Here is a 14,395-nt window from a genome sequence, read left to right on the forward strand (position 1 = left end):
TACGAATAAAATTTATTCAGACAAGCATTTAATGCAAGCGACCATTAATTTAAAATATGTAGAATATATCATGTCTGAAACACTAAATTCGCGATATTATCTACATCACTAGAAAACTCAAAAATATTTAGATTAAAGACACATTGTAAATAATTAATTTTACCTTCTCTTTTAAAGTATTCCAAGAAAGTGTATTAAGATAAAATATTAATACAGATTTAAATTCAGAGGTTACGAGCACGCTTTATTCGTAAGCAACGTTCGTCCTCTGGCCGCGGATGGTAAAAGGTACGACAGATTACTAGCTATATAAGCGCTTGCCATTCTTGGACACACCACATACCTTCGAGCTTCCACAGTGATCGCATCAATATGGCTAAGTGGACCATTGTAAGTCGGAATGCAGTGTTGTGATCCTTAGTGTACAGTGAGAGTGTTTAGATCAATTGTGTCCTTTGGTTCTGGAGTGCAAATTCGGTTCAAAATTTCAATCGTCAAAATCATATAATTTTCAAAAATTCTAAATAACCTCTCTTAAATAAAACTTAAATTAAAATCGCGTTAAAAAGACCGCTAAAAAGTGTTTTACAGTGTTCTTATAAATTTGTTTTGTCAACAGGTCGCATTGGCATTAATCGGCTGTGCCGTCGCCGAACCTCCCGTGGGCTACAGCTACTCCGCCCCATCCTACAGCCATGGCAGCTCTGGCTCCGTGCTCAGCAGCGGAGGCCACTACTCCTCCGTGCCAGTGGGCCACCAGAGCTCAGAGGGCTACCACATCGACCCCCATCTATTGGACAAGATCCGCCACATCATCCTGAAGGATGAGATCCAAAACCAGGCCTACCAATCCTCCGGTTCCGGCCACGGTATCTCCCACGGAATCTCTTCCCACTACGGCCCACCCGCCCCCGTCTACGGCGTGCCCCACGACAGAATCGTCGGCGTCGAACTTGAATCCCTCCAACAGGGCATCCAGGTCGCCCAATACCACCAAGCCGTCGAAGACTACTCTGGCGGATACGCCGGCGGCTACTCCGGCGGTTACTCGGGCGGTTACAGCAACGGCGGATACTCCGGCGGTCACGGCGGATACTCCAGCGGTCACGGCTCGTCCGGATATTCGACCATCGGCGTGCCCTCCGGCTCCTACGGCGTCCCCTCTGTCTCGTCGTCCTACGGCGTCCCCCACTAAAAAAATAGTCAAACTTGTGATCGAAATATTAACTGTATTATATTAGTTAATAAGTTTCTGTAAATAAAAAACTATCTTTTTTATAGCCCGTTTTTGACTTGCGCAAGGTAAACGCAAAACCCATACATGGTAGTCGAAAATACCATTAGCGCGAGCGAATGCATCGCAAGGCCTCGCTAATGATCGAATTAAGATGTCAATGAAAGATGTTACGCAATTCACTTTTGTTTTAAATTCACTTTTACTTTCACGAGAGCCGGTTCGGCCGCTAAATAATTCAGTACAGTAACAGCTTCACATCCTTGACGCTATCGTTATTATATCACAGATGTGATTTTGATTGTATTTTCACATAATTGCACAAGGATTATCGATATTAGAAACCCGTTCGGGGTCGCTTGCGCCATCGTAAGCGAATTTATAGCCATAATACTACTTCTATAGTGATGTAGGTATACAGCTATGATGCACTTTCTCCCGAACCGAAATGGGTTATGCAAGCATGTGGTTATGTTGACCATGTAAATCGCAAGTTCGATTTCGAGCTTTCGAAAGTATATCGAGACAAAAAATTCAGCAGTTGCGTAAACTGGTGCAGATTGGGATACGTCTGATACTTTTCAACCCACTTTAGCGTTATTCGAGCGTGGCTTTCTCGTTTTTAAAGGCCGTATGATCAAACAAATGTTCACAAATTATAGTTACATAAAATATTCATAATTTTATTTGATTTGAAATAAGCTTAAGTAATTTGCAGGATTTTTACCTAACTGTAATTTACATATAATTTATATAAACGTTATAAAATAAATCTCTCTATTCCTCTTTCACGAATGACATGTGTGTATAATCGGTCGGATAAAGAATATTATAATTTTTTAAGAGCACAACGTCGGGTAAAAATACTTTTGTCTTCTTATATTTAATTTTTAATTTACCATTTAATTGATGACTTTCTTTACTTCCGTACAGTCCATGCATGTAATAAATCACATCGCAACGAAAGGCAATGAGCATGAATCACGGTTAATGTGCGTATCTTATCGAAAATTATACATAATTAGCGACTGAATAAAATAAACAGCGTATAATTGGCAAAACAATTCGGTATTTATGCCAAAAATGCAACCTTTTACCACAATTGACAAGCGCCAAGTGGTATTTGTATGATATTTTATTCGCGAAAGTTTATATTGCCAAAAAACGGTCGCGGCTTTTGATTATATTAATACGGGACTAGGCTTTTTTAATTGCCGCGAATGTGTGGGATCATTTATATAATTCTTTTACTCGTTTATATTATTATATTAATAAGTTTTTTATCCGTTACCTATCGCTAAGGTCATAGTTGTTTTTCGATGTCATTAGACTCATTTTGTAATTTTTAGTAAATAATACGATAAAGATATTTTAATAAAAAAAATCTTATTTACAAAATATTGAAATTAACTTTATATATGCGTCTATAAGCCACTTTTCGCTCATCCTGGCTTCACCCAGATTGACCTGGAACAAACAGCAAATATCAAACAAGGTGTTAATTAGTAAAAACATAGTTTTCCAATCGTAAAATGATTTTTAAAATCAGCCATTTATTTTCGAGCAAATCATAATATTAAACTAAGTATTTCCTGTTTATAATATTAGAAGATATAGATTTGTAACTACCGAACCGATAATAAAATTTATAAGGCCATTAGTCAAAATACCAACTTAGAATTAGAAGATTAGATCGACACTAAAATCTAAATAGCGGTGTGTATAGCTTGCAGATTTTGCTCTCAAATAATAGGTGATACGAATCCTTTCCTTATTAAGAGGGCTTATTCAATTTAACGCAAGTCAAAATCTCCGCGATCTATTACGATAGATCGCGGCTTGCGCTATCCTTTTACTATGAACAGCATAGGTCCACAGGAGAGCGCCGAGCAACATGTCCTCTCTCTGGAAAGGCTCGCTGCCGACTGATTTTAATCGGGTCGCGCGCAGTGTTTTATAGTACTTTAAAAAAATTGTAGAAAAATAATAGAGGTACCTTAGTTGATTTTTTAAATTTTATCTTATAAGTAATACGTTCTTTTATTGCAATATGTATAAATTATATTCAACTAAGTCAAATATCTTGGTGAAAATAATCATTTTGTCGACTATAATTTCTAAAAAAATTCACATTGTTCGGATTTTAATTTCGTAAGTTAGGAGTCCAAAATAAAAAAATCTTTTAACTAACTATTTTCATAAGGATTTTTGCAGTTAGTTAAAAAAAATGTGTGTTAGATCTGTCAGCAATTTCAGATATTTTTAGCTTCGAAATTGACACTAAAAGTGAAATCAAGTAATCATCGGCTCAGTTATCTTGATGGTATTCACAAATACTGTATTAATTGAAAAAAACTCTTAACTAACTATATAGACAATAAAATTTCCTAAAATTATTAGTAATTCATATGTTTGTAAGATAAGTGGTTGATGGACAATCTGGTTTGAAAAATCACATATTTGAGCCAAACAGCGCACGGACCGCGTACACGGCCTTAAGGTGTGTTCATAATGACTGAAAATACATTTAATACAAAAATTAAAATTGAAGTGTTAAAAATACTATATATTCAACTAAAATGGTCATTGAACATCATTTTATTTTAACAAAACAACAATTCAAAAATATTTATTATTTAAATACATTTATTGCTTAAATAGAGTATATTTCTAATTAAACCGATAGCACTTTAAATTAACAATATTTTCACTTAAAGTAATTGTTTTTTCCTCGACCTCTCTCTTGCGACTTTTATTCGCATTCCTCTGTCTCATAATTATATAAAAGATGCTTATATTCTTTACTACTGCTCTATATGCTCTACAAATTTTCAATTAAAGTCGTTTGTTCCTAAATCACTCGCGACTTTTAGTCGCATTCTTTCCAGTCCATAATCCATATGAACGCGTCCTGCGACTGTCGCGCTATCAATCATACACTCTCAACTATCCATCTATCATACCCGCAAGCCTTTCTTTAGATTGTAGTCACACTGGTTTCTGATATTACACATACATACATAATATCCGATGTTAATTCGCTTTGATGTCTAATTATTGGCATTGATTTCTATTGTGTAACTGTTCACAGGTGACTACATGATTGAAATATGTATATTAATGTGATATGTTTGATATTATTTGGAGTTATTAGAGGTTAATAATTTACTTTTATTCAGATCAATTTAGGTTCTATAAGACATGATAATAAATACTTTATTACTTTGATATTTCGAAGCTTAAATTGTTTTTGTATTTTTTACTTTATTAAGTTTTATTAGTGTTTAGAAACTTCGTAGATACTTACTTTAAATCCACATGTAATACTAATTATTTTTCTGGTGTTCTAAAGTTTGTATTGGATGTAATATAATTTTAACATTCACGCTTTATTGGTGTACACTGTACATAATAATTATATTGAATAGATTTTTTATTTACTTTTACCGCCAATTTGCAAACATACGCTCTGTCCTTGACTTTCACTAACTCTACATATCGTGCCGTAATACACTAGTACCAAAGTATAAACATAGCTACTGCTTTCAGCTTTACCCAACTACTTTACACTGTACACCTTTTTTGTTACGTAACAATTCCCTATATCAATTTAGATTATTTAAGGCTTTTTTTTCCGAAAAAATACTCAATTTTATTTTCCTATCTGGACTTAAGTAACTGACGCATCATCAAATTGTTTTTAAGAAATAAAATAAAAAATACATTGCATCTGTCATAAGCACTACTATTAGTATAAAAAGTAGCTTTCTGTCCTTATGCCCTTATGTATGCTTAAATCTTTAAAACTAAGCAACGGATTTTTATGCGGTTTTTTTTTTAATAGATAGAGCGATTTAAGAGGAAGGTTTTAGTATATAATTTACTAGGTTTTAGACAAGGCGGGCGAAGCCGCGGGCCGAAAGCTAGTTAGGTTATATTTTGTATCGATAATAATTCTTGTTGGAATTGCATATTATGATGATAAAAGTAGAAAAAAAAACGTATAAAAGTAGTTAGTGAATTGAGTGCTTTTTTAATTCAAATCTATATAAATTTCAGTCTTCATCAGTTTTACAATTTACATACGTGACTCATATACATTATACTTAGTCTCCATAAATTAATGTTTGCGTTCATCTCAAAAAATACTTTCACTGTCTCGTATTCAATTGAATGCAAATACCTGAGAATTTTCTCATAGTTTTCAATTCCGCGTCTTAGTTATATTAATGGCCACTTATTATTGTTTTTTTTTTTTTTGGCAAATCTGCAATATTTATTACTAGGAATCTATAATTTAATACTTTTTAGCGTTTAATGCGTGTTGGAGTAATCTTCTTTGCGTTTCTTGGATCCTGGTAACGCAAAAAAGATTAAAGGTCAAATTAAATTTTTATCTTATGAATATTCCGTGATGAGATAATTTATTAACTTTTTAATATGTATAGCACGACTTATAACATTTGTAACAAATTAGTTTTTGTTAGTTTTAGATTAAAAACCGCGAAATGTGTATTTATTTAGTATTGATTAATCGAAGACTACCTCTGTCTAGTAGTTTCACACTAATAAAGAAGATAATATATCTTTCTATACATAAATATTAAATATAGATATTCATTATATGTATCTATTTCCCTTGGTCATGGCATCATGCATGAACGGGTGGACTGATTTTGATAATTCTTTTTTTATAATATTATTCCTTGAAGTACTAGAATGTTTCTTAAGGAGAGAAAACGTAAACACGTCTAAGCCGGGGCGGACCGCTAGTAAAACTATAATAATAAATAATGTCTAGGCGTAGGGATGTGACGACCCCATCGCCCACGGTTGGAATATCTATTGTCTATGTGACAATAGATATTCCACCCGTGCAATCAGTCAACCCGCAGGACACCTTGTGGCGGGGTGTCGGGGAGTAGCGACCCCGCTGGAACCGAGTGCTCCCGGGGGAGGCCCCTGTCTTCATTTCCGGCTTGCCTTCACCGGCCGGTCGGAGTGAAGCCTGACGAGGACAGGACCCCCACCTCTGGCTTGCCCTAACCAGCCGGCCAGAGTGGAGTCGCGAGAGCTTTTAGCTCGAAGGGTGGATGCGAAGCGTAAGTGGCGAGTGGGCACGTGATGCTGGACCCTCAGGGAGCGCGTGATCGGAGTTTAAAGTCCAGGGACGCCTCTTCACCCTTAGCTGCTCACAATATGTTGCCCCCTTGTCGCACTATTGCAGTGACTTATTTCGGGGGCCCATACAGTGAGAGGGCGAGTCACCACCTGCCAACATATTTTTACTTTCTTTTAGTAGAAAGGCAGGTGCCATAGTTTCCCATAGTCCCCAGTACCAGTCCATTTAGCATCCCAATCCATAGCCCAATTATTAAATTTCCATACCCTGCAATAGTCCTACATCGGCCGCGGACTGCCTAGGGCTGTATCTCTATAGGCTGTATCTCTATAGTGCAGTCATGGGCAGGCTGCGGCTGGTGTCCCCCAACACATTAAAAGTCTCAAAGGGCCTCTGCGTGTTGGATCCGTGTCCCCACGTAAGCCTTCCAAAGATCCGGGTACCGTCCTTCTGGTGGTACCCGAGTATTATGGAAATGAGAAACATAATAATGTCTCAGTGGTTTTTCTCGCATTGCTCCACTCCGATTGGCCTAAGCGTCATGATATATAGCCTATAGCCGTCCTCGATAAATGGACTATCTAATACTGAAAGAATTCTTCAAATCGGACCCGTAGTTACTAAGATAAACGCGTTTAACTAACCAAAAAAAAACAAACCCTTCAGCATTATAATATTACCTAGCTAATACCTAGATACTAAAACCTTCATCTTGAATCAATCTATTAAAAAAAATTCGGTGCATAGTTTAAAAATGTATAACATACAAAAAATTCGACTTTGTTTTATACTATGTAGTAATGATATATTTTTTCTTAAACAAACCTAGGCTGAAGCTATATGAAGACTTGCAAGGTCTTACTTTATAGAATTATTGAAGTCGAAGTGTTAAGTAAAACAGTATATCTATATATGCCATGATAATACATATATATACCTAGTATGAGAAAGTAACAAAGTTCCGTGCATAACACCAGGAACTAATTCTGTTCCGTCCATCCGTATGTTATATCTACAGGCCATCAGCAATCCCCTGTCATCAATGAAGATATTTTCTCAAACATACATGTAAAAAAATATAATTTTACCACGAACTGGCATGGCACCGTGAAAAAAAAGCGTTCTTTTAAGCGTAATTATATTCGAATGTTCCTGTTTCTCATGATTATGTTTAGATGGTCTACGACTTTTTGAGAAAACTTCAAAATAATGTCTATGGAAATCAAGTAAAACTATTTATTTTATAGTATTTAGATTTGTTTTATCCAAAGGTCAATCTGAATATGGCATAATTCAAATAAATAACAATTTCCTTTGACCGCAAAGTTCAGGAACGAACAAAATGCCTACGGCAGCCATTTTGAAAATTGACGTCAATTTGAAAAACTGCAATATTCGTAGTCTGAACTGTGACCGGTCAAAAGTCAATGACATGAACCTTTAGGAAAGTGAGTAATGATATAGTAACTAATCCATCATTTAACAGTGTAACAATTTTAAGTTTAAGCATTTTAAATATTAAAACAATGGAAAAAATTCATTAGCGGTTTTATTTACTTAATGAAAAATCATGGTATTTGGTAGAGACAAACTGTGGAAATTGTGTTTAGGACTCTTGTATACTTTTTGCTAATTCACAAATGGTTTAAAAACCTATTTTTGTCTAAATATAAGCTCTACTTTACTTTTGCACGGTTATCGATTATTATTTTAAATACTATCTATTAGAAGAGTCTCAACTCTAAAATCCAAACTGAATAGTCAGTAAAAATAACTTTTATTTGTATTTTTAAGCTACTGCATAGCTTCTATCGCGGGCCTTGAGCGCGGGGACCGAATCCAGAAATTGCGTAACGAAAAACCTCACGCTCCCCACTCCGACGGGCGGAGGTGTGGCTTGAAGGCATGCTATGCAATAGCTTTACCGCGGCAGTCCCTGAGTGCCACACGTCTTTTTTTTGAACATTTTTATTTCGTATTGATGTCAAAAACGCGTCTTTCCAAACGAGATAATAATTACATAATGTTGATTAACATAAGCAGTTCTCACCTAATGACCGAGTTTCATACACAATTACTGTAATTATCCAACTTTGGTATATCGTTAGCATTTTAATGTGTGAATGTGTAAATTATCTTGAACGAAAACAGGCGGGTCTCCACAAGCGAGCGCTTTTTGATTCTGTGGTTAACGCATGAGCGTAGAACTGTAGAGTCCTGAGTCCGATTCCCGGTAGAGACAATGAAAATTATTCAATCTGGCAGGACACAGAAGGATGATCACTTGATTGTCTGTAAAGAAAATCGATCTGTGAAACAGATGTATCAGGCATCCGCCCAATATCTCACAAGGGGACCCAGGACTTCATAGAATATTTGTGTGTGCGTGGCTCGGTAGAGTAAAATGACGTCACACGCGCTTTCACAAGCTGCTTTGCACAGCAACAGCTTCGCGAGGCTGCTCGGCTTTTTCCGCCTATTATCGTTCAAGATAATTTAAATATTCAAACATAAAAATTCTAATGATACATCAAAATTAAATAACCTTAACTTAAGTAAGGAACAACATACAATTTTCTACGTAGTTTGCGAATTGTTAACAAATTTATACATTGTACCTACTGTTTGTAGAAATAGAATTACAAATTTAATCATGAAATTATACTAATATCTACTTGCATTGTTTACTGAAAAAGATACGATTCTCATAACGTGTCGAGTCAAGAATACATTTGTAACTTATACATGATATGTCTAAAATATTTCATGAGGATAATTTCTTATAACAATGGGTCTTAAAAATGTTAACAAAAATAATTAAAATTTTATTTAAAATCATAAATTGCTAAAAAGAAATAATACAGCAATTTACAGATACATTTTTTTAATACTTACTGTATTTATTTTAGAATGATATAATATTCTTCTAAATGGTGAGGATATAGAGGAGACGGACGTTCGTCACCGTTTTCATAAGAGGGTGATGGAATTCGTATAAAATTTGGTGAATAGATAAATTATAATCTAATTTAGCTCATTGACATTTTTAACCACATTGCTAGTGAAGCCGCAGTGTTCGGCTATATCTATAAATTATAACAATTATTATTTATATTAAAAAAAAACCTTATGTACGGAACTGTACAGACGTTCACATAACGCCCGTCACTAGTCCATAATCGTGACTAATGAACTTCCTTCTGTGATTGGTGAAAGATTACATTATAATATTATTATTTGTTACATATTATTAAGTGAAATGTTAATAGATTTTTAATTTATAAATAAATAAATAAATAAATAAAATCTTTATTTTGCTTTAAACATGGTATTCAATGGTGATACAATTATATTAATAAAGCACAAACATGTTCAGCCAATACAAGCATGCAAAAATAATTAGGTACCATAAAGGAGTTAATGGTCTGTTCGGGTTGAACTTTCCATGAACTCCTTTATGGTATAGAAGTTTTTTTCATTAAGCCAAATAAGAAGATGTTTTCTAAATTTATAATCATTACACGTCTTTAAGTTATTTGGCAGATGATTGAATATTTAATTTTTGAATATTGAATATTTAATTTAATAATTTATTGTATAATATTGAAACTGACTAAAATGGTGTGGAAGCTAGCTACATTATGACTTTAAATATATCAATGATTAGCTGCGCTTCGTGGTTCACCCGCATTGCTCCACTCCTACTCATAGTCTTAGGTAGTCTTAGCGTAATTACATATAGCTTAGAATTTAGAAACTGTTAAACTATTTTATGATGATTTAAAAGTGCTTCTAGAAGATGTCTGATTGAATAAATAAATGTTTGAATCGAGTTTTTACCTCCCATATACCTAATACATTCCTCTTAATTATGAGACATAAAATTAATATATTTGGAACTAGAAGCCGTATTTATTTGTGAAGCTGTAAACTACGTAAAAGTTTAATGTTTTATATGAAATAAATACTTAAATAATTACCTGGAAATCTTGATATGTATAAAACAATAAATAAACATTGTTTTTGCTTTAAACAGAAAACATGTAAAAAGATGTTTAAACCAGTATAATTAATATTTATGAGAACATTATACTATAACGTAACTAATTTTGTAATAATTAATCAACAAAAGTTTATGAGTCAAATTTTTATTTGCATTAATTGTGTATAATACAAAATCAAACTCTCTCCAATATATTTCTTCTTTACCAATTCCTGATTTCCCCCCGTTCCATCTGAGCCAATTCGCTGATGGTGATGTTAAGAAGAGCATAATGTCAGTATCGTCTAATGCAGTCGGTAGTGACGGCATTAGTCGTAACATGATCATCCCTATCCTTGACCTCATCATTCCTATCGTAACTCATATTTTAAACTCTTCCATCTCCTCGGGTACTTTTCCCTCTGCTTGGAAAAGTGCTCAGGTTATTCCTCTCCCTAAAAAGTCCAAACCCTCATCCCACAGTGATTTCCGACCAATTTCTATTTTACCGTTCCTGTCAAAAGTTCTTGAAAAATTAGTGCATCAACAATTCAGTATTTTCCTTAACAGACATAATTTATTCAATCCTTTCCAATCCGGTTTCCGTCCTGGTCATGGGACGACTACTGCTCTCACCAAAATCACCGATGACATTAGACTTGGCATGGACAACAAACAACTCACTGTACTTACGCTACTTGACTTCAGCAATGCTTTTGGCTCTGTTGACTTCGAGTTACTGCTGGGTTTGCTACGTTCACTTAACCTATCGCCATCAGCGTGTAATTGGTTTCGTAGTTATTTATACGGGCGCCGGCAGCGAATTGCACTCGATGACATTTCATCGTCTTGGCGCAATATCAATGCCGGCGTGCCTCAAGGTTGCGTCTTGTCCCCACTTCTCTTTGCAATTTTTATTAATACTTTAACTCACTCTTTAACTTCTCTCTACCACATGTATGCCGACGATGTCCAGATCTACACCCAAGCGACTCTGGAAGACTTGCCCGATGCAATCAGTAAGGTCAACAATGATTTGTCTACCATCGTAAACTGGAGCAGGAATTTTGGACTTTTACTAAATCCATCTAAAACACAGACAATTATCATTGGGAGTGCGTCATACGTGTCTAGGATTGATTGGGCAACTCTTCCGGATGTTTTGTTGGACGGCATACAGATCGGTTACAGTACCCACGTTAAAAACTTGGGTATTTTAATGGATCAGACCCTGTCGTGGGATGTTCATCTGAAGGAGGTTAGTAGGAGGATGTTTGCTTCCGCTGGCTCACTTCGGCGCCTGCGCAACTTTCTGCCTATCCCAACAAAAATAATGCTAGCTCATTCCCTTCTCCTTTCCCACCTTGATTATGCTGATTCCTCCTACCTTGATCTTTCCGAAGTCCAGTTGAGTCGACTTGAACGCCTTCAGAATTTTTGCATTCGCTTTATCTTTGGCTTGCGTAAGTTTGACCACGTGTCAGACTATCGCAAAAAACTCAACTGGCTTCCCATCCGCCTCCGACGTAACTCCCACATTCTTCATCTTCTTTTCTCCGTCCTGTTTGATCCTAAAGCTCCTCACTATCTCAAAGATAAATTTGATTTCTTTACCTCTCCTTTCCCTCGTCCTTCCAAAACTTTACTTTTGCGTGTCCCTGTCACGAACACCAAATTTTATGGTCATTCCTTTGCTGTTCGTGCTGCCAAACTCTGGAATGAACTTAGCTTCTTCCTCTTTTTCCTTACTGTTATCTTATTTTCTTTTCTTTTTTGTCATATACCTACTACTATATATGTATTTGTTCTATATGTTATATTTATTAAATATTTATAATTATATTTTCTCTGGTTACCTATATACTTCTACTATATATTTGTTGTATGTGATATATATTATATACATTGAATATTTATAATTATTCTTTCTTTTTCCCTAACGCCTTATTTTTTGCTCACCCACCTCCTTTTAATGTCTCTCGTTACATATTATTACTTACGGTGGCCTGGAAGAGATCGCTATCTAGCGATAAGGCCACCGTTTGTACACATTATTTTAATCTTATCTGTACTTTATGTGTCTCTATTTCTTTTGTGTGTGCAATAAATAATTAAATAAATAATAAATAAATAAATATAATGCAAACATGATTAATTATAGCTCATTTTATTTTTAGAGGAATACGCGGATTAAGATATCCGTAATCAATAATACAATCATCATAGCAATAAAATGTTTTAAGGCCGTGTACGCGGTCCGTGCGCTGTTTGGCTCAAATATGTGATTTTCCAAACCAGATTGTCCATCAACCACTTATCTTACAAACATATGAATTACTAATAATTTTAGGAAATTTTATTGTCTATATAGTTAGTTAAGAGTTTATTTCAATTTATACAGTATTTGTGAATACCATCAAGATAACTGAGCCGATGATTACTTGATTTCACTTTTAGTGTCAATTTCGAAGCTAAAAATATCTGAAATTGCTGACAGATCTAACACACATTTTTTTTTAACTAACTGCTAAAATCCTTATTAAAATAGTTAGTTAAAAGATTTTTTTATTTTGGACTCCTAACTTACGAAATTAAAATCCGAACAATGTGAATTTTTTTAGAAATTATAGTCGACAAAATGATTATTTTCACCAAGATATTTGACTTAGTTGAATATAATTTATACATATTGCAATAAAAGAACGTCTTACTTATAAGATAAAATTTAAAAAATCAACTAAGGTACCTCTATTATTTTTCTACAATTTTTTTTAAAGTACTATAAAACACTGCGCGCGACCCGAATAAAATCAGTCGGCAGCGAGCCTTTCCAGAGAGAGGACATGTTGCTCGGCGCTCTCCTGTGGACCTATGCTGTTCATAGTAAAAGGATAGCGCAAGCCGCGATCTATCGTAATAGATCGCGGAGATTTTGACTTGCGTTAAATTGAATAAGCCCTCTTAAGGTATTCTTCAATATTATTATGGAGTAAGTTTTATAAAGTCATCTATTAAATTTACGAAACAGGAGTAAAAAATATTGTCACATGTAATAAATACGATGCCAAAATTTATATTTGTCTCGTTCTCTCATTTCATTGTTATTGTCCACCATCGCATGAGAAAAGATGATAATGTATAAAAAAGAGCGTTTGTGCCGAGCAAACGTGTCAGAAGTGAAACTTCTTTCTCAAGATTCAAAGATACCAAAATCGTCGCCTTACTCTATGACGTGACTTTATTGCTCGACACGACCACAGAATACATAATAGTAGCTAAACGCTACAGAACGGACACTCTCCGCCTCCCGCCAAAATTAAACACTTACCTCACCCCGCACGATCAGACATGTTATGGTACCCATTTCCCCGCAAGGACGATACCAACGACGTCTTTAGACGAAACGCAACGAAGATTGACAACATTAATCAAATTGACTTAAAGCAATTTTATTATTTTGGATTTGTGATTATCGTTTTTCGTAGAAAATGGTTAGATATTGTGCTGTTTACGGATGTATTTCATCAGAAAAACGCGAATTTTTTTTTACGCTAGTCACAAATGTGCCAACCATAAAGAGTTTACACACACATTTGCAGTCTCTACAGTGTGACTGTCAAAACTATAATTTTGTATGGAGTGTCCGGGGTGTGACACGACCTCAAAATTTTACTCTCAACGCGCCTAAAGAAGTTTCACTTCAACAAATTTTCAGTTTAAAATGTGAAGTTTTTAATGAGAAACATTTTTAGAACAGGAAGGTCTATTTCTTCACATACCTAGCTATCACTTGGACCAGACATTTCGAAATTTCCATAAAAATAACAATAGCTCGCACAACCTCTTTTATAACAATGTGTTTCCAGATGATTTCCTCCACAAATCTCGCAACTTCTCCCTTGGACCACACACTATACTGGCCACTTCATTACCATACAAAATATCAAACTTTTTGTTAGGTCACATTATCTTTTTACACAGATATCATATCTGGTTATTATCATTTGTTTTTATGTTTTCACATCAATTTCCTGTCATTATTGGCCATCACGTAACA

At 34.9% G+C, this 14,395-nt stretch overlaps 1 protein-coding gene across 1 annotated transcript; it reads left to right on the forward strand.

The window, feature by feature from the left end:
- The first annotated feature begins 267 nt into the window (after positions 1-267).
- On the forward strand, positions 268-1,280 carry LOC123691153 (prisilkin-39-like). Its single transcript, XM_045635412.1, has 2 exons — positions 268-390; positions 620-1,280. Exons 1-2 carry the CDS (start codon positions 373-375, stop codon positions 1,193-1,195), a joined length of 594 nt encoding a protein of 197 aa, XP_045491368.1. The 5' UTR covers positions 268-372; the 3' UTR covers positions 1,196-1,280.
- Positions 1,281-14,395: the final 13,115 nt, after the last annotated feature.

The sequence above is a fragment of the Colias croceus genome, chromosome 4 (genome assembly GCF_905220415.1).
Source record: "Colias croceus chromosome 4, ilColCroc2.1".
NCBI lineage: Eukaryota > Metazoa > Arthropoda > Insecta > Lepidoptera > Pieridae > Colias > Colias croceus.